Genomic DNA, 19,872 nt, shown 5'->3' with positions numbered 1-19,872 from the left:
TAGAACTACAAATACGAATAAAAAGTGTTTAAAAACTACAAACATGACGGACGTGCGAGGTACGACGGATAAGATAAAGGGGCTTGAATGATTAATAAGCAGTGTCTAACCTGACAAAAATATATTTATTAAATGTTATCCACATTATATTTCATCTGCAACAGCATTGTGAACTTTTATAACGATGTGTTTGGTCATTAACTTTTAAATGCATCATAATGCAAAGATGAGGAGAGTTCTCTGCATGAAAGACCCATGACTGGCAGATCAACGTGCGACTACATTTCTCTCCGAAACGGTAGGAAAATAAATTTAATTCAATGTGGAGGATTTTAACTGTGACAAGATGATTGACAGGGTACTTTAAACAGTTACAGGTTGAGTAACTAAGCAACAGAACGTCCGTTAAAGACGCAGTTATGACGAGGTAGTATGTCCCAAAACTTGCATACTTTTCTACTACACACTCAAAAGTATGTACTTTTTCTTTACAAAAACAGTACATACTTTTAGGGCGTAGTATAAGTAGGCGAATTGGGACGCAGCACTGGTGTCTACACTGCTGGAATTCGAATAGAGAAGAAGAAGAGCTAGCTCAAGATGAGCATTTATGGTTAAAACGTATAAAATTTTACATTTTTTTTTTAGAAAATGAGCGATGATTTCTCTAGATAAGACCCTTATTTCTTGCCTGGGATCGCTGTAAACTGTAATTTTGACCTTCAACCGTTTTGGAGGCCACTGAAGTCCACTATATGGAGAAAAATCCTGGAATGTTTTCATCAAAAACCTTAATTTCTTTTCAACAGAAGACAGACATGAACATCTTGGATGACATGGGGAGAGTAAATTATCAGGAAATTTTAATTTGAAAGTTAACTAATCCTTTAAGGGGTTTTGAAAACCTGTCACACAGAGCTAATGTGAAAGTTACAGGCTTTCCTGGAGTCACGTGTTCATGACATTGAAATTTAAAGACTGCACAGACGGTCAGTAAACATTTTTATCACAGCAATCTCATGTGAGCAGGTATAAAGTTATGATGAAGTGCCGTGTACTTCCATTGTAAGTGTCTTACTGTAACTTTGACGGTTTTTGCAATTATTAAACAAGAAAAAAATTAAGAAATCAGAGGGGAAATTATTTTCTGCGGTAATGGACATTCTGCCACAACTGCTGCCAATAGAGCTTCAGTTGAACCCGAAACATCCCTTTTAATGCAAACAAAGAGATGATGTGCATAAAACAGCAGTTTTAGTAAAAGAGTTCAATTCTCTTCACTTATTTTCTAGATGTCGTGTACACATAATGTTGTCCATCTTGTTTTCTGCACCACAAATCAGAGGAAGCGGGATTGTTCGTATCGATTCCTCTCTTTAAAGTTTCTTCCTCATCTTTCCTTTCTTGTGGCCACCACGACCAAAGCCAGATCTCATCACTTCCTGCAGCCGCTGTTTTCCTTTGGCGCGAAGCTTCTTCATGCCGCCGCTCTGCAGAAACTGCTGTTTGGCTTTCCGCTTGCGTTGCTTGAGGATCTGATCGCGGTTCTTCAGCTCTGATCGCACCTGGGACCCGTTCCGCTGCTGGGCCGGCTGGGCCTGAGCTCCGCCTCTTCCTCTACGACCTAAAGAAACCGCAACAAAAACACACAAGTACTCATAAGGAGACTGGATGCGTCATATAAGCAGTGGAAAGAAGTCACAGAGTGGAAAGTGCACCAGCAGGACTGGATGATTTTACACCACAATCTTTTGCTCTTACCACCGAAGTTCCTCCCTCTGAGCGCTCCTCCGGTTTCTCCATCTGAGTCTGATGCTCTGTCATCCATCTTATACTTCTTCTTCCATTCTTCATAACTGGACCAAAGTCAAGAAATCCAAATGACAAGCAATTATCAACTTCAGACCTTTACAAATCCACATGGAATCAACAATGACTCCATTTACTTTCTTAATTCACGTTTTCCGTCTTAAGGCCTGTTCATGTCAAGATTAATGTTTGGTGCAATAATTTGTAGTGATAATCATATTTTCAAAAGATGATATTTTGAAGATTGTCAGTAACCAAACGGTTGATTTTTTTTTTTTTTTTTTCCCCTCTCCATGCTATGGAAGTCAATGTTTGGTTACCCATATTCTTCAACATATCTTCTTTTGTTATTTTTTTTGGGTGATCCATCCCTTTAAGGCCAGTTCATACAGAACATGTCTTCACTGTTAAGACCATGAGAAGCAGGTCAGTGGAACAAAATAAAAGGTCTAAAAATGTGTTTTTAAAAGATGAACTTTTAACTTTAGTCAGTCCGTCTAGGATGCGTTTAAAGAGAAAAACAATGAAAAAGTGGCGCAGTGGAATGCAAAAACGCATTTTGTGTGAAGCCTCTTAAACTCCGCCCCTGCAAGATCACGCTCATCTGCATAAGCACAGAGCCATGCCCACATCAACATCCAATCAACAACTGATGCACGAACATTTTTTCTTTTTTGATAATCTGTTTCACTCGGATGTACGTCACAATACTGAGGTTTCATCACAACCTATAAAAATCATCACAAATCCACCTTTGAAACGATGTCAGTCCCTCTTATTTTCCATTCACCTATCATATAGAGACTTTTCTCCCGTTCATCAATGATGGAGCTGCTCTCTATTAACACTGACTTTGAATGTGCAGTTCCATTCTTGCATTCAGACAGACATATTTGGCTGTTGTGAAGCACAAAAAAAGTTTCTGTTACCAATGCCACTGGAGAAATTCTCATTTCATATGGCATGACTTTCAATCAACTTCAAATAGAAAACCCTTACAAATTTCAAAATCCTCAATATCAGACCCAAAACGATTGACTAACTTTTACTTCATCCAACTTTATCTGCACATTTGCAGTACTCTCACATAAAGCCATATCTACTACATACATCTCAACTGCTTGATTGTTTATATCGTCTCCAAATGTAAACCATCTAATCGCCCAGATCTACACTGCTAAATGTGGACTGTTAGGCACCAAGATATTATAAACATTAACATCATGGATTCCTGTAAAGCTGCTTTGAAACACTGTGTTACAAAAAGCACTCGACTCTTTTCAAGAAGGATACAAGCTCTTTTTCTTCTTTTTGCCAGTGACCACCTGTCCACTTTCGGTCCTGATTTTCTTGTTCATGCCGTCTTTGCCCGTCTCACGGACGAAGCGTTTCCTCTTGCGATCCCTGCGGAGAACATGTGTAACATCATGATAAGCAGACGTGTGGACAGTATAGTATAATTTTATTTAATGTAGGGATGCACGATATCGACCGATATATGTTCATTTTTAAATGTTAGCGTTATCGGCCCAATAAGAAAATTTGGCCAATATATTAAAGCCGATAAATCATGGATTATTTCCTTCAGCTGAGACACTTCAAAATGGAAAAATATATGAGTTATCGGCTTTCAAATATAAAGAATTATCGGTATCAGCCAAAATTTTCATATCAGTGCATCCCTAATTGAATGCCATGTCAGCATTTGAGGCTATTTTCATGGCAAAAATTAAATTACAAAATACAAATACAGAATATGTTTAATAGAAAGTCTTGCCAAACACATGTGGACAGTGTCACATGTTTAAAAGCCAGCGCTGCTCACCATTTCATCAGGCTCTTGTGCTGGTTTAAAGAGTGGCTCTCGTCTCCCATCAGGTCCAGAACCGCAGAGGAGGCCTGCTGCTCGAAAGAGCTGCCTTCGGCCCCGAGACTCAGCCTGAACAAACCCACAAATGAATTTCCTCATATGAATTTCCTCATTGAACATGTGAAATAATAATAATTATAATAATACATGGGTGCAGGTGCGGCCATACCCTCGCTCCGAATCGAAGTCTTTGGGTCTATACGGGATGTAAAACTCTTCATCTTTGCCTGACAGGCTTTTCTTTTTGCTCTTCATTCCATCCGTTTCATTATCTTGCTTTCGTTTTTTCCCTCCAACCACCTCTGAGAACACGGTCTGGAGAGCATGAAATAGTGTTCAGCTGCTAGATTCAAATATTTAGAAGCACAAGAAATCATCCTGCAGTAAATGCTCTCAACTCTCACCTGAATCTCGTCTTCGTCCTCATTGTGCTGCTGTTCGGTCCTGATTACGACGGGTACGGCAGGCTTGACTATCAGATCTGCTCGTGCTTTCGAATACTTTTGGACCAAGCGAGCATCCCGAGATCGCTTGGCTCGCATCACCTCGCTGGCATTCGTTTTGTTGTTGGAGTTGATTTCAAAAATAGTCTGAGGAAACAAGAATGTGCCTCATCTGAACGTGTGTTGCATAAACTTACTGGTTCTCTTGACTAATCAAGATGGAGCTAGTTAGAAAAACACAAGCACTAAAATGAAATTTGACACGGACAATATCAGTGAATATTGGGTTAATCTGCAAACTTCAATAGACTTGTAACATTCTCATAAGTTTTTTGGAGCTTGACTGTATAAATCCCAAATGGCTTTCCAAGTACAGCTCAATGTACGGACACAAAGAATCATTTAGGTCATATTTCACCACAAAATCACACAGGTAAAAATAATGAAGCTGCCTTGTATTGCGACATCATTTTCATAACAACGAAGCACTATCATGCATACTTTAAAACAATTGTTGAAGACAATAAGAATACAAATATAGCGGAAAGCAGCAATTATTGGGGTTCAAGTGCTTTAAGGCCTTTAAGCACATGCATAAAAAGGTATTATGTTTTAATTATCAAGCATGTAACCATCTCGATCATAGATGGATAAGACCATTTACAGCAAATACAGGCAATTTATCATAGGAAATATATAATTTTTAAAGCTTTTTAACAGTTATTGAGGCTGAGCCAAAAACCTAGGACTAGTTCGCCAAAGTTGTTTTTTGAAATAATCTCCTATATTGAATGAACGATTCGTTGGACGGTGGAGGTCCTAGAGGCAAAGTTGCTCAGGATGACAAGTTCTACCATGTGGTATGAATGTTGTAGGTGTGTGCGTGATACACTATCCTTTACGGACGTGGAAAAGCGTGAAGGCGTTCCCCCCTTGGCCGATTTCTTCCGAATTTCTCACAGGCCTCTAGGGCCGTGAGTCAAACAGGCTCAGCGAGTTTCGTTCTGATTGGCTTACGTTAACCTTGTCTGATAGCTGCTCAAACTTCATGTTTTTTGAGATACTTCAAATGTCCTCATAGACAATCATGGCACCTCGAACAAAGACACTGCATGCCAATTTTCAAGTCAATCGGACTAACGGAGAAGTAGTTATAGCCATTTTCATGTTTTTTTGCTGTTATAGCGCCACCAAGTGGCCAACAGCGGCGTCCTTTTTCATGCAACCACATAGTGAGCTCTTACATATTCATGCCAAATTTGGTGAAAATATCTCATCGTGCTCATTAATTAAAGCCATTTTAGTAAAAGTGGCTCCACCCACTTCGAAGGTTTCGATGGCCTTTAGAAATTTAAATTTCAACTTTTTTTTGTTAATTATTGACAATCAGACTCCAGAGAATCTTGCTGCACTGGTTTGGTTCTGATTGGGCCAAAAACCTAGGACTAGTTTGCAAAAGTAGGCATTTAAAAAATCCTAAATACCCAAAAATTTCACCAAGAACGACGAGCAAATCCATTTTGTCCGTCTTGGGCCAAGGATTCCAACAATTAAGCCTATGCCTAATGGTTTAGGAGTTTGGTGACGTTGTTGATGGTGTGAGTACTACCAGACCTCAAAGTTTCAAGTCTCCATCACTTTTAGGGGAGAATGCAGATCCTTGGAAATTTTAACAATTACAATAGGGTTTCAGCACTATGCACTTGAACCCTAATAAGAGCAAAGAAGTTAATAACAAACAAGAGAACAATACAATAGAACAACAATCGTTGGAAGCCAAAACTGAGGTTGAAAATAAAACTCGATTAATTACACAGCCTAAATCACACTAATTTTTAGGGTGTTTTATGTCATTTTGGAGCTCAGACATTCTTCTGAAAAAAAAAGTGATGTTGGTTTTGAACAATATGAGCGGAGTAAATAATGAGTTCAGAGAGAGACGCGTGATGCTGCACGATACTGACGTAATCTGAATAAAGGAATGACATACAGCTTTTGCCTTGTAGCCCTTGATGCAGTCGACCATCAGCAGCCGGTCCAGCTCCATCCGCTCCAGTCCAGCACCTGTGCGACACAAAGCACACGATCAGCAGGACGTCCCCTACGCTTACAGCGGGACACGAGCACCACACTCACCCAGCAGAGGGTGGACAGACATCGAGGACAGGTCGGTGTTCTTCACGCGTTTGACAGACTCGGGCGAGGGGCTGGGTCGAGACTTCAGGTACTGCTTATAGGCATTCTCCGAGACGTGGCGGAGACTCTGGAGATCCAGCGAGTTCTCGTGAGCCGTCTGCAGCTGCGACTCTTCATCGTCCAGAATGCTCTGAGGAACACGCCCGAATACGCCATCCGCATCTGAAGACCATCACAGAGAGACAGACACATTTCAAGCAGCTGACTTCACCCGTTTCGTCATAAGCAGAGGCACAAGAAGAATTTACTTTCCATATGTCAGTTGCATTTGCCGTACCTTGAGTGTGTTCGGGGACGGCGACCTGTACGGGTCGACCCAAGAACAGATGAAGGTCATAGAGGAAAGGCACTTCATCTGAACACACCAGACTGAACGCTGTGCCGCCTCTGCCAGCGCGAGCCACGCGACCTGAAACACAGAGGTCAGGGTTAAAGGTCAACGTCAGACAGCTGGAGAGCGTCAACGTCTGCTCCGTTACACACCGACTCTGTGCAGAAAGAGTTTGGCCTTCGATGGGAAGTTGAAGTTGATGACGTTGTCTAAGAGCGGGATGTCAATGCCGCGGGCGGCCACGTCAGTGACCAGCAGCACCATGGCCTTGCGGTGAACGAAGCGGCCAATGTTGATCTTGCGGGCCGTCTGGTCCAGAGCGCTGTAGATGTACGCAACCTCAATGCCCTCCACTGTCAAGAGCTGCAAAAACACGACACAAAGACACATCAAAACTGAGAGAACAGAATCGGCACTAATTGGCGCAAAATATCAATATCAAAAAATGTAAGTTGCTGCAATCATCTTCTCTTGCGTTCAGATGCTGGTGTTTAGGAACGCAATTGTGTGAGACGCTTCTGAAGGGAATTTTCAGAACGTTTCAGAACCACCAAACCAACATTTGAGATGCTGCGATGCGTTTGGTCCACTGGTTAGTCCAGATATCCAATCACAGCCTCTGCTGAGGCAAAGTCACCTGAGGGCTTATTCAGTAAATGCGTTTTCATTGTAGTTTAAGTGCAAATCTTCTTATTAGATAGAAAAAAATAATACACCTCAATTAAGCACATTTGCACATTTTTAGAATTTATGTGCATATACCAAAATTTGCATAAAAATAGGTGGAAGGAAATGCAGCTGGTGATGAACTAGTGGACGGCCTCAAACGTGCAGCAATGAACATTCAAATGAGAGTTTTTATTGCCGTTTTTGACCAAATCATAACGACTGCTGCTCCTTAATGAAAGCACAACACTGCTTCCATCATAAAGCTTTCCCAGACTTCTAGAGCATTTCCTGCGCACCTCTTTAAGATACTCCACGTGATGTTTGGTGGCTACGAACACCACCGTCTGTTCCTGCGGCTTCACTACGTTTCTCAGCAGATGCAGAAGCAGCGCTGGTTTATCGTCCAACCGCACATGGAAAAATGAGAGCTGGTGGAGAAAAAGGGGGGAAAAAAACTCATGAAACCTATTAAAACTGTTTAATGGAAAGACATTAACACTTATTCAGCAAGGAAGCATTAAAATAATCAAAAGTGACAGTAAAGACATTTATAATGTTACAAAAGATTCTATTTCAAATAAATGCTGTTCTTTAGAACTTTCTATTCAAAGAAACATTAAAAGTAAAACGTATCACGGTTTCCACAAACATACTGATTAAAACATTGATAATAATGTTTCTTGAGCAGCAAATCATCATATTAGAATGATTTCTGAAGGATCATGTGACACTGAAGACTGGAGTAATGATGCTTTGATCACAAATTACACTTTACTATATATTCACATAGAAAACAGCTATCTTATAGTAATAATATTTCAGTGTTTTTACTGTATTTTTGATCAAATAAATGCATTTTTTATTTTAATAAATGTCTTTCAGAAACATGTTACTGACTGCAAACTTTTGAACGCTAGTTTACAGTGACTCTTTTGCTCATTTAATACTTGTTAATGCTCTTATAGTGAATCATCAGTGCATGTTTTCATAACCTTTCATAAGTACTTTTCTGCTGATGTCATCAACCCCTCTTATCAGTCCAATCAGTTCGCATGAATAAAATCAAGGCCCAGTCTACATTTCTTGCATTTCAGCATGACGTGCGTCACATTACAGAGGTGATGTCCAACACTGACTTCAACAGAATGTGAATCTTTACCTTCAGCTGGTCACTGAGTTTCGTGTCCACATCCAGACGAATGAGAACCGGCTCTGTGAGGCCTGTCGCAGAAAAGAGTTTATACTATTGCTTCTAAGACATATGATAAACAGTTAACACAAAGTACAGTCCATTAAAAGGCTAAGTTCTCTATCACATCAGGAAAGGACTTGGTCAACGGTGACACCAAAATAGAAATATCCATAATGCTGCTTAGCTTAAAATAAAGAATTATTTTAGATACTCTGTCTCTGTACATACATTTATAAAGCTTTAAATATTGTATTTTATTAAGTAATGCATTTTATTTTTAATATATAATAATAATTAATAATCATAGAACTATACATGATACATACTGTGGCATTTTTGTATTGTGATATCTCGCGACACAATATAGTATTACGGCTCTAATTATATCCCACTGTAGGACATAATGGCATATATTAACATCTGAACATCTCAGTAAGGAAAGAGACTGCGGTCACCAGCTCTGGCGAAATCCACGATCAGTTTGGGCAGCGTGGCGGAGAACAGCAGCGTCTGCCGAGCGTCCGGAAGACGTCGGATGATTTCCTGAAGCTGCTCTGCAAAACCCATTTCAAACAGCCTGGAGAAGAAACAGGGAAGATCCGGCTGAACACTAGAGATTGACCGATATACAAGGATGATATCTGGCAATTTTTAAATTAACAGCTTCTGCAGTTTTTCTGTTTGGCCAATGTGTCAGACTTTTATTTTGAATCCAATCTTTCTTTGTAAAAGGCATAAAGTTTATCACACTGATTTCAAAGTGGATGATTCATTAGTTTGAATAAACATTGATCCAAACATTATAATAACATCTCAGTTGATAATTCAATATACTTCATTTTTGACAAAACATCCCATGTTTCGGTTGTGACTGCACATTTTCAGTAGTGACAGTAATGTGTTGGTAGTGACCACATCACGTAACAGACTTTTAACTCACATACTAAAACATATTAAAATACTAATAATTTGGATAACTGTACTAAAATTGTGTTTATTTACCCAAATAAATTATTATGGTTCCCTTTTGTCACTACCAAAACAATGATGACGTTTTGGTGGTGACCATTTTGGTAGTGACAATTTTTGATTCTTTTGAGCCGCTCAAAGATGCTAATCAGCACATGGTTATCTCGCACAGTTCTGAACAGTTGTACACACATAAAAACTAAAGTTTATGGAATAACACCCAAAAAACATTGCATAATTGCAGAATAAAGGTGTTCGGTAGTGACGTTGCTTAAAGTTACACACAGATTTTCAGACTTTTGAACACATTTAACTCAAAATTATGGATCTATCTACTATGAAAGAGAGGCTATGAGAGGGAGGGAACACAGGAATATTTCCTGATTAAAAATGTAGAAGTGCTAATAATTTCAGCTAATGGACTAAAACATACACTGTTTCTGTAGTGACATGAAAATGTGGGACTTGTTTTTTTTTTTTACATAAAGTTTCATGATTTAAAAAATAAAATACATGTTTTTTTTAACTTTGCTTTCTAAAATAAATAAATAAATAAATAAATAAATAATTTTTTTTTTTAAAACAACAATGGAAAAAATTATTTCAATATCATTTTCACAAGTTGAGATTTAGGGGTTATGGTTCGGGACAGCCACCTCCCAATTGAAAGTACCCAATAAATGATGATTTTATACATATTAAGCTTACTGATATTTAAAAAATATTACTGTGGGATTCAATAGATTATATAAAGATCTTCGTAAACATCTAAAATTTCAATACTTAAATGCTTTTTAAATGTGTTTTTTGGTTGTGGGACAATGGTTTGCACCAATTCCCATGGTTTTTTTTTTGATGGTTGATGCTTATAGCTTATAAAACAGGATGAAATTATATAATTCGATCCTGTTTTATAAGCTATAAGCATCAGCCATCAAAAAAAAAAAGCCATGTCGATCAACCACTAGTGAACACAAATATTTTACTCTTGAAACAGGGATTAAATTAAAGATGACTCTCACAGAAATATCAAACATAAAGGTCCAGTGTGTAATATTTAGGAGGATCTACTGACAGAAATGCAATATAATATACATAACTATGTTTTCAGGGGCGTATAATGACCTTACATAATGAACCGTTATGTTTTTATTACGTCAGAATGAACCATTTCTATTTTTACCCACAGTGGGCACCACTTTTTTGTGATTTTGCAGCACCAGTAGCCCTAAACGGACAAACTGCACTACAGAGCATGTTTGCTTGACTGGCAACTATCTGCGGTTTCAGACAACGACATCTTTGTCCTGTGTCGGCCACCGTCACTTCTCTATGTGCTTTGAAATGGAGGGGTGAGTGGTGGACTGAGCCGTTGGTTGCAATTTGCAAACTCAATGCTAGATGCCGCTAAAATTCACACAGCGCACCTTCAATCTCATATGAAGAAACGTCTCTGGTCTTACCTGTCGGCTTCATCAAACACCACATACTCCACGCCCTGCAGCTTCAGGTTCATCTCCTGGATGACATGCATCAGACGGCCGGGGGTCCCGATGATGCTGTAGACATCAGGAGAACGTTACGTTCACATTGGCACAACCATCAAACACACACACACACTGAGTGAAGCATCAAGGATGAACTTACATGTCGGGATTTTCATGAAGAGCAGCAAACTGGTCGTCCATGCTGACAAACAGAAAAAAAAAAAAACACAAAGTCACGACTGATGCTGAAACACAAGACACACACATAAGTTCAACTGAAACTCAACACACCTGTCTCCACCGAGAATGAGCGCCGTTTTCAGCCCAGTGAACTTCCCCAGCTGAAACACACAAACACTGTGAGTGAGTGAATGAATGAACGAGTGAGAAGAGCAGCAAAGCGAGCGGAGGTGAAGCGCGAGACCTCTTTGGTGAACTTCATGGTCTGCAGGGCGAGTTCTCGGGTGGGTGTGAGGATCAGAGCCCGGGCTCCCGTCTGCGCCTGCGGGGCCTTCAGCTTCTCGAACATGGGCACGAGGAACGCCGCCGTCTTCCCGCTGCCCGTCCGCGCCATGGCCACCACATCCTTTCCATCCAGGATCACTGGGATAGTCTGTGAGGAAGAGAAAACAAGCACTGGAGTCTCACTCTATAGCTGATATCTTCCAAGATCAAGTGCCAAATCCAGACCCGGAGGTGAACTGTGACTTTACACATTTATGTTGAAATTATGCTGATTTGTTGTTTTTTTTTTACATCTATGAGTTAGATTTATTTCAAAAGCCCCTTTCCAGTCTCCCACACACACTTTTAGGACTGAATTTGGTTACGCTTTATTTCACAGGTGACATAGTTACTCAAATAAGTACTGAATAATATTAACTGCATGTACTTACTATAGAGTTACGGTTAGGGTTTAGGGTTAATTTCTTGTAATTCTGCATAATTTACTTAACTGATAGTAAGTACTTGTAGTATCGTGTAACTATATCACCTTTAAATTAAGTGTTACCCTGAATTTTGTTGGGAAATTTTAATATGCACATACAAAGACACTGAAAATAAACAAAAGATGTCATTTACATAACAAAAAAAACAAAAAAAAACTTTATCCAATGACCTATAGCAAAGTGAAAGTTAAGCAAGTAAAATGAATGTGTTTGAAAACATTCCAGAGTAATATTTATGATGTTTTGATTTTGCTTTGTTTCATAAACTGAGCAGCATGTGTTATAAATTTAGTTGCACTCCATTCACTGATTATTGTAAGTTTATATGTTCTTATAAATTTCATATAATTAAATATTGAATATTGAAAAACAAAAATGTCTTGCATCACAGTAGTTTTGCTGTAGTTCTTTTGAAAGAATTTATAATTTTTTATTAATTAATATAAAAGGGGGTAAATGTAGTAATAACAGTAAAACATGCTAACATTCAAAACTTTGAAATGATTGCACTCATTAATGAGAAGTGACTGATTAGATACAATATGGTTTTAGTTTAAAAATATCAAGTTGCGACTGTTTTATAAGCTCACATTCCACTGGGTCAAAACTGACCCAGAAATATGAAAGGATAGTTTTTTAAAACAACAAGAGGGTTAAACTAGTTATCGCAGCAAATTTGGCATCTTTCTCTCGTATGACCAACATAATCAAATTTTTTCCTCTTTTTTAATGTTATTGTTTTTTTTTTCTTTTGCTATTGGAGCAAATGGGAGCACAAATTATATTTTTTGTAGTTCCCGTTCACCTCTATAGAAGTTTACACAACTATGACGACTTCTGAGAATCACAGAGATGTGAAATGATTCAACAGCACAGAACATTACCTTTCTCTGGATGGGTGTGGGCACTTTATAGCCCTTCTTCATGACGCCTTTAAACACAGGGTAACTGAGACCTGCACAAAAATAAACCACATTTACTGAGCGACCAAGAGCCTGTGATTGATTGATTGATTTATTTACGACAGTGTTTGAGATGACATCGTCTCACCCATGGACTGAAAGCCACCAGACTTCTTCTTCTTCTTGTTCTGAGCTCTGACGAGCTCTCTGGTGTCAGGCTCCACGTCAGAAACACACTCGGATGTGGCGGGGAAACGCAGAAGCCTTCTGTTGGGCTGAACGACAACACAAGAGCGCAACAGTTGGTTCCGGAAGTAAAAACTCCAATTCATTTAACTCAAACTGTTAAAGACGGACCAACAGAGAGCAACAAGGTTGTTCATCAATGGTATATGCTTTTGTTGAAGCCATCAACCCTTATTTTCAAAATAATCATGTTTAAAAGCAGAATTCCTGGTGAAAAACTACATTACCCATGATGCTGTGCAGAAATTCCACCAATCAGAGAGTTGCGGCGAGTAAATCGCAATGACTATAATCGATTGCATTGAACTGCCTTTCCAGTGTGGTAAAGGACATTTTAGAAGCATTCTATTGGATGATTAACAAGTTATTTCACTGTGATATCTAAAGCTAAGTGAATACTTTATATTGGAATTTAATTATGAATTTGGATTAGAAAATGGATTGAGCGTTAAAGGGTTAGTTCACCCAAAAATGAAAATTCTGTCATTTATTACTTACCCTCATGCCATTCTACACCAGTTAGTGCTTTGTTCATCTTCGGAACACAAATTAAGATGTTTTTGTTGAAATCTGATGGCTCAGTGAGGCCTGCATAGCCAGCAATGACATCTCCTCTCTCAAGATCCATTAATGTACTAAAAACATATTTAAATCAGTTCATGTGAGTACAGTGGTTCAATATTAATATTATAACGCGACAAGAATATTTTTGGTGCGCCAAAAAAAAGAAATAACGACTTATATAGTGATGGTCGATTTCAAAACACTGCTTCAGGAAGCTTCAGAGCGTAATGAATCAGCGTGTCGAATCAGCGGTTCGGAGCACCAAAGTCACATGATTTCAGCAGTTTGACACGCAATCCGAATCATGATTCAACACAAAAGATTCATAACACTCCAAAGCTTCCTGAAGCAGTATTTTCAAATCGGCCATTGTTGTTTTTTTGGCGCACCAAAAATATTCTTGTCGCTTTATAATATTATTATTGAACCACTGTACTCAGGGGCCTATCGGATTTCATCAAAAATATCTTAATTTGTGTTCCAAAGATTAACGAAGGTCTTACTGGTGTGGGACGACATGAGGGTGAGTAATTAATGACATTATTTCTGCAAATAAACTGTTTTCAGTTGTTAACTATTTGAACTCATAGTGACATGATTAAAATAGAAATACTTTTAATAATTCATACTTTTAAAATGTGTGGGGTAAATATGACGGACGCGATCTGTTAATAACACATGAACCGATATCGGTTATAATATATTTTATTATATGATAAAACAGCAAGTCTTTGACATTGTCGTGATTGTTTGGACTCACTGTGTCATCGTCATCTTTGATTCCTGCAGCCACTTCAAACTCTTCATCGTCAGACTGGAGCTCGTGATCTCTGTGCGCGGAGCTCTTCTTCCTCTTCATCAGCTTCTTCCTCCTTTGGGCCATTATTATGTTTACGTCTACAAACCACTGAGCTCTACGCGCTGTCCTGTTGAGGAAACTACGCTATTTAATCGAAGAAATCAGTGGCTCCGTGAAATGAAAACACCGGAGACGTCTTGGAAACACGTGTGAGGAGGCGCCTCGGCGCGTAGAGATGACGCCAGAGAGTGATACGCTGCAGTTCACCGAGCTGACACACGGTGGCAGCACGAATAGAGAAAAGAGCACTAACGCAGCACGTGCTCGTGGTCAGGGTATGCATTGACGTCACTTTCCCGCCAGAACGCGCTCCCTCAGCTGGAATGAGTGGCAAAAGAGCTGCTGCATGACTGGATTTAATAGGGGGAACTGAGTAAAGAAAACGTGAGTAAAACAAACAATTACACTAAAGGTTGGACTCGAAAGTGTTCCTTATGACATGTCAAAGAAACCTAATCCATGAATATTGACATGCAGCCAGGAGTCGTGTTTCCTTATATGCGCCTGATTTCGACGCCGGGGAAACACATAAAAGCAAATCTTACTTTGAACGCTTTATAATATGGGTAGGTCTAAATCCGGGTGATCACTTATATATAATTATATTATATTATATTACATTACATTATATTATATATTATAGTTATTTGTATATATATATATATATATATATATATATATATATATATATATATATCGCCCAGCCCTAAAACTTGTATAGTTGTCACTGTTTATTTAAAAACACTATGCAGATATAGATGGTAAATATTTAATTGATGAGTTGTCAATACAATAGGACACCTAGCTAACAGGGAACGTTCCCAGAACATTCACTAACGTAAAATGCAGAGATGGAAGTAACGAATTACAACTACTCACGTTACTGTAATTAAGTAGTTTTTTCGGGTTTTTGTACTTTTTTGAGTACATTTTTTAATCTGTAATTTTACTTGTACTTAAGTACAAATTAAGCTTAGAAATCTACTTCGCTACTTGTAAAATCACATTCCGTTACTGAGTACGCCAACAATTTGAATTCATATTGAAACTATATGGCTCTGCTTTGACCAGCCAATAAAGTTATCCGATCGTAAACGGACCAATGAAAACCCTGAAATTTTACCAGCGGCGCGTTCTCATCTCTCATATCCCCGACGCCTCCTCCTCCTGTCACTCGTTTCAGTTACAGCGCAGGGTTGCAGGTATTGCGCATAATTTTAATCATACCCGCAGGTTTGTGGAGAGCGCATTATTGTATCGCGAGAGCACATTCATGTAATGGCCGAAAACGACACGAGCTCTCAAATAAACAAGTGAACTGCCTCTCAATTGAGCGCGCGCTCTGTGTACTGTGCAATCGCGAATCTCTCCGTGCTCTTAAAATAAGCGTTGTCAAAAGTTATCAAACAATCATAATAGACTTCCATGCCTGGCCGATGAAAATGCTACAGTCTCAACAAACAAAAGTGGATCTTTAATTTCTTTACAATGTAGCCTAGATGTATGTTTCAGAATGGGGCATTTATATGATTTTTACATAATAAATAACCTAGTCTGTGTAACTGCATCACTATACAAACATTATACCTCCGTGAAGTTGGCACCCCATAAAGCGAAATAATCCCCAAAAATATGTCATTCGTTTGTGCTACGTTTGTGCTGATTTGTGCCGCAAAAACGAACGTTTGTGCTGGTTTGGTGTTTGAGATATTAAGCATTATTTTTTTGGTCGTGTGACGTCATTCTCCACCCCATGTCGTTCAAATCGCTTCAAACCGGTGCCATTCGTTTGTTCTCGATTTGTGCTGGTTTGTGCCGCTAAAACAAACACTGTAACTGTTTTCCTTCCACAGATATAACAAATATAATTCGGGAGCTGTGACGTCATTCTCCACCCCACTTCGTCTAAATCGCACGAAACTGGTGTCGTTCGTTTGTGCTCGATTTGTGCTGGTTTGTGCCGTTAAAACAAACACTGTATCTGTTTTCCTTCCACAGATATAACAAATATAATTTGGGAGCTGTGACGTCCACCCCATGTCGGTCAAATCGCTTCAAACTGGTACCATTCGTTCGATTTGTGCTGGTTTGTGCCGTTAAAACAAACACCGTATCAAAGACCTCTTCTTAAATATAACGAAAAAATGTTTTATTAACAGTTATGTAGCCTAACTCTCCACCCCATGCCATCCATATTGCTCCAACACGGTATTGTTCGTTTGTGCCGGTTTGTGCCGTTAAAAGAATCCCTGTAATTGATTACCCCTTTTTTTTTTTTTTTTTTTTATATATATATATATATATATATATATATATATATATATGTATATATATATATATATATATATATATATATATATATATATATATATATATAGGCCTAATAATAAAAAAAAAATCTCCTCCCCGTCATCTTAAATCGTGCAAAATGGTGCTGTTCGTTTGTCCAGGTTTGTGCCGTTGAAAAGTACGAAGACCCCTTCTTAAATGGACTAAATTTGTGCCAGATATTGTCACAACCACTTAGGCCTACATGTTACCTGACTACTTCTGGAACCAGGCGTGTTCTATGCTGTGCTATAGCACTGGGACAGATATTTGAATAAATAATTATAATAAAATACAATACCATTGCATGGTAAATTTTCAAATACATGTTTAACGTCTTTCTGCGCCCTTCAAAAACATTAAACAATGCATAAAGGTCTGCATACGGAAAAGATGTATGCACTGAGACTAAAAAAGTCATGTGTGCAGGGTAATTTACAGGTTAATTTAAAATTTGTTTGGCACGTCAGAGAAGGGAATTCTTTTATTAATTATTGTGCAATCAAGAAACCCAGAGGAACGCGTGTATAACATTTGAACACATCGATTCGCATCTTCCGCGGACAAAGATAAAACGCTGCAACTAACAGGCCTCTTGTGGAACTGCTTATGCTCAGATTATTTCATCATCTAACTGCAATTCACCTTTCAAACAAACACAGACTTTAATCACTGTCCATGTAAAGTAGCCTATAGGCGAAGGCAATTTTCTTTAAATAAAACAATAATAATGAAGAAAAAAAAAACAAATACACTGTATAAAGTGAATTGCAATTGTTACATTAAATAGAACGAGTTAACGGATAAAATTAGTGTTGTTTATAAATTAATTCATATGATTTTGAGTCCTTGTTTTTCCCTTCTTGGCTGGAACCAGTTAATTAGGCCAAGGTGTTTAGATTAGACTACTTTATGTTTAGATGTTTAGATTGACTGTTAGACTATATTTCGATAATAATCAGGCTGCAAATCAAATTGTATGTCATTTATAGCTCATTCACCAAACAGTCGCAATTGTTTGTGCCGATAAAAGTTTTATTTGCTGCTTCGGTTTATAAATATTAGACATTGATTGAATTGAATGACACTGAAATCACTTAGGAGCAATGTGATTTCAAATTAAGTCTCTGCTTTCCTCCTTTTCAGTGACAAGCGCGTGTCAGAAACGGAAAGTTGTGCAGCATCTGTACGTGTAATTCGTTCAATTAATTAGCCTACGTCGAAAAAAAAATGCTTTATTTAAATTTGTTTCGAATGTGTGGGCGGCCCCTAAAATACTCATTTTGGCTATATGTGGTCTAAAACAACATTGAGGAAATTTTTATTTAAAATAATTGGTTTTAAAACCTCCATGATGCAACATGTTTCACTCACTATTACAAGAAGATTTTTTATTTTTTATAAATAACAATTTGTGTTTCATTGGAAAAACCCAAAATATCAGAAAACAATGGAAGGGATCGCGCCGGCGCCTCCGCGGACAGAGAAGTGTGTTGTTGTGCTCTGCACGAGACAGCTACACTGTAAACCCTAATGCTCAAAATACTTAATTCGTTTGAGTAGGACAAACTTAAATTAAACAAATTAGTTCAGTTAAATTAACAGTTATGAGTATTTAAAACTTTTTTTTACTTTTGAGTTCACAGCACTGACATATTTCAAGTAAACTAAACTGTTTTAGTTGCAGCAGATTTCTAATTCCCAGCATGCTTTGCATCAGACTGTCTAAATGTTGAAATAAAGTGTTATTTTGTGTGTTTTTGCATAAGATTAACATAGGGAGACATAAGTTAGTGTTTAATGTTGTGTTATGTTGGGGTTCTGTTATGTTAGTTTTGTAGGGTTACCATTCTGGTGAAGAGTAGACCGTGTGGTTAGGTTGAGGATGGGCTGCAAAACTTTTAAGACCACATATACTGTATGTTGTTTGATTATATACATGCAAGTATATATTGACAGTCTCTTTGATAATTATAATAGCATGTGTTTTTTGCTAACTAACATTTAACCAAGATTTGAATGTGATGTTTATGTAAATTAACTATATGTACTTGAGTAGGGCGAGGCTGAGAACTGTGGGAGCGAAGGAATGCCAGTGATGTGATTGTTAATGAGAGACACCTGTGCACCACACTAGCATTGCTCCACTTCCATGGCTCTCGGCCCCGCCCCACTTGTCACAAAAAAATTAAGTTCTACTAACTTAAAAAAAATAAGTTAGTTAACTTAAATGTTTTGAGGTAATAAGTTTCCTCAAATGTTTTGAGTATTCTGAACTTATTGAGTTTTACAGTGTACAGTAGCAAGAAATATATGAAACAACCAAATAGAAAAATTGTAACTAATATACAGAGCTGTAGCCTACATCAGATGAACTGCGTGATGGGACATGCAAGACATGCTGAGTTTGATTTGTGTATGATGATTTGTGTACCGGGAGTAGTATTTTCTATGATGATTCCATATTTCTTTGAAATATGAAACTGTTATTCTTGTTTTTGTTTGTTTCTTTGTTTGTTTTTACATATTATGAGAGAAAAGAGTCCGATGTTTTTTATTCAATCTTTTTTCGTTTTTGGCTAAATATTTTACAAGTGTAAAGTTAGGCTAAAAGTAAACATTTATTTAACCTTTTACTTGAAGACTTAAAATAGATTATTTAGGCTATTAAGCTTTTCTGATTCTTCATTCAGGCTAGTGAGTTAATGCCTGTAATTCAATGTCTTACATTTTAAAAACCGAAGCAGCACAAACGAAAATTTCGCCAGCACAAACAAATGAGACAGTTTTGGCCAAATTTGGAGCATGTGGGGGGGCTGAGTGACCTGAAAATGACCTATACATTTTTTTTTTTTTATATTTTAAAAACCAAAGCAGCACAAACGAAACCTGTTACCGACACAAACGATTTCGAGCAAATTTGGAGCATGTGGGGGCACCGGTTTTAAGCAAACTGAATGTAAAAAACATTTTTCGTTAGGCCAACTTTATATTTAAGATTGTCATTGTTGCTTTTTTTTTTTTTTAACGGCACAAACTGAGCACAAACGAACAGCA

General features: G+C 38.0%; 2 protein-coding genes across 2 annotated transcripts in view; one reads left to right on the top strand and one right to left on the bottom strand.

Moving 5' to 3' along the window:
* Window positions 1–846: 846 nt before the first annotated feature.
* Window positions 847–14,646, bottom strand: ddx54 (DEAD (Asp-Glu-Ala-Asp) box polypeptide 54). Its single transcript, XM_067407492.1, has 20 exons — window positions 14,389–14,646; window positions 12,967–13,093; window positions 12,801–12,871; window positions 11,391–11,579; window positions 11,258–11,307; window positions 11,127–11,168; window positions 10,943–11,038; window positions 8,966–9,087; window positions 8,478–8,539; window positions 7,615–7,746; window positions 6,802–7,012; window positions 6,596–6,727; window positions 6,259–6,480; window positions 6,113–6,186; window positions 4,084–4,269; window positions 3,849–3,994; window positions 3,635–3,748; window positions 3,103–3,213; window positions 1,762–1,856; window positions 847–1,624 (listed from the first exon to the last, which is right to left on the bottom strand). Exons 1-20 carry the CDS (start codon window positions 14,509–14,511, stop codon window positions 1,377–1,379), a joined length of 2,553 nt encoding a protein of 850 aa, XP_067263593.1. The 5' UTR covers window positions 14,512–14,646; the 3' UTR covers window positions 847–1,376.
* An 87-nt stretch (window positions 14,647–14,733) lies between these two features.
* Window positions 14,734–19,872, top strand: part of LOC137034509 (uncharacterized) — a 29,361-nt gene continuing 24,222 nt past the window's right edge. Inside the window, exon 1 of the transcript XR_010896953.1 lies at window positions 14,734–14,871. The gene's annotated coding sequence lies outside the window, so the exon portion shown is untranslated. The remainder of the gene's footprint in view (window positions 14,872–19,872) is intronic.

The sequence above is a fragment of the Chanodichthys erythropterus genome, chromosome 13, assembly GCF_024489055.1.
Source record: "Chanodichthys erythropterus isolate Z2021 chromosome 13, ASM2448905v1, whole genome shotgun sequence".
Lineage (NCBI taxonomy): Eukaryota > Metazoa > Chordata > Actinopteri > Cypriniformes > Xenocyprididae > Chanodichthys > Chanodichthys erythropterus.
The sequence above is the reverse complement of the archived record's forward strand: the minus strand, read 5'-3'. Positions and strand labels throughout refer to the sequence as shown.

Coding starts and splice junctions, on each gene's coding strand:
- ddx54 (XM_067407492.1), bottom strand. CDS start 14,511: ATGGCCCAAAGGAGGAAGAAGCTGATGAAGAGGAAGAAGAGCTCCGCG. Junction 11,580..12,800: donor CCACACCCATCCAGAGAAAG/GTAATGTTCTGT, acceptor TCTTCCTCACAG/ACTATCCCAGTGATCCTGGA. Junction 7,013..7,614: donor ACGTGGAGTATCTTAAAGAG/GTGCGCAGGAAA, acceptor GTGTTTTTGCAG/CTCTTGACAGTGGAGGGCAT.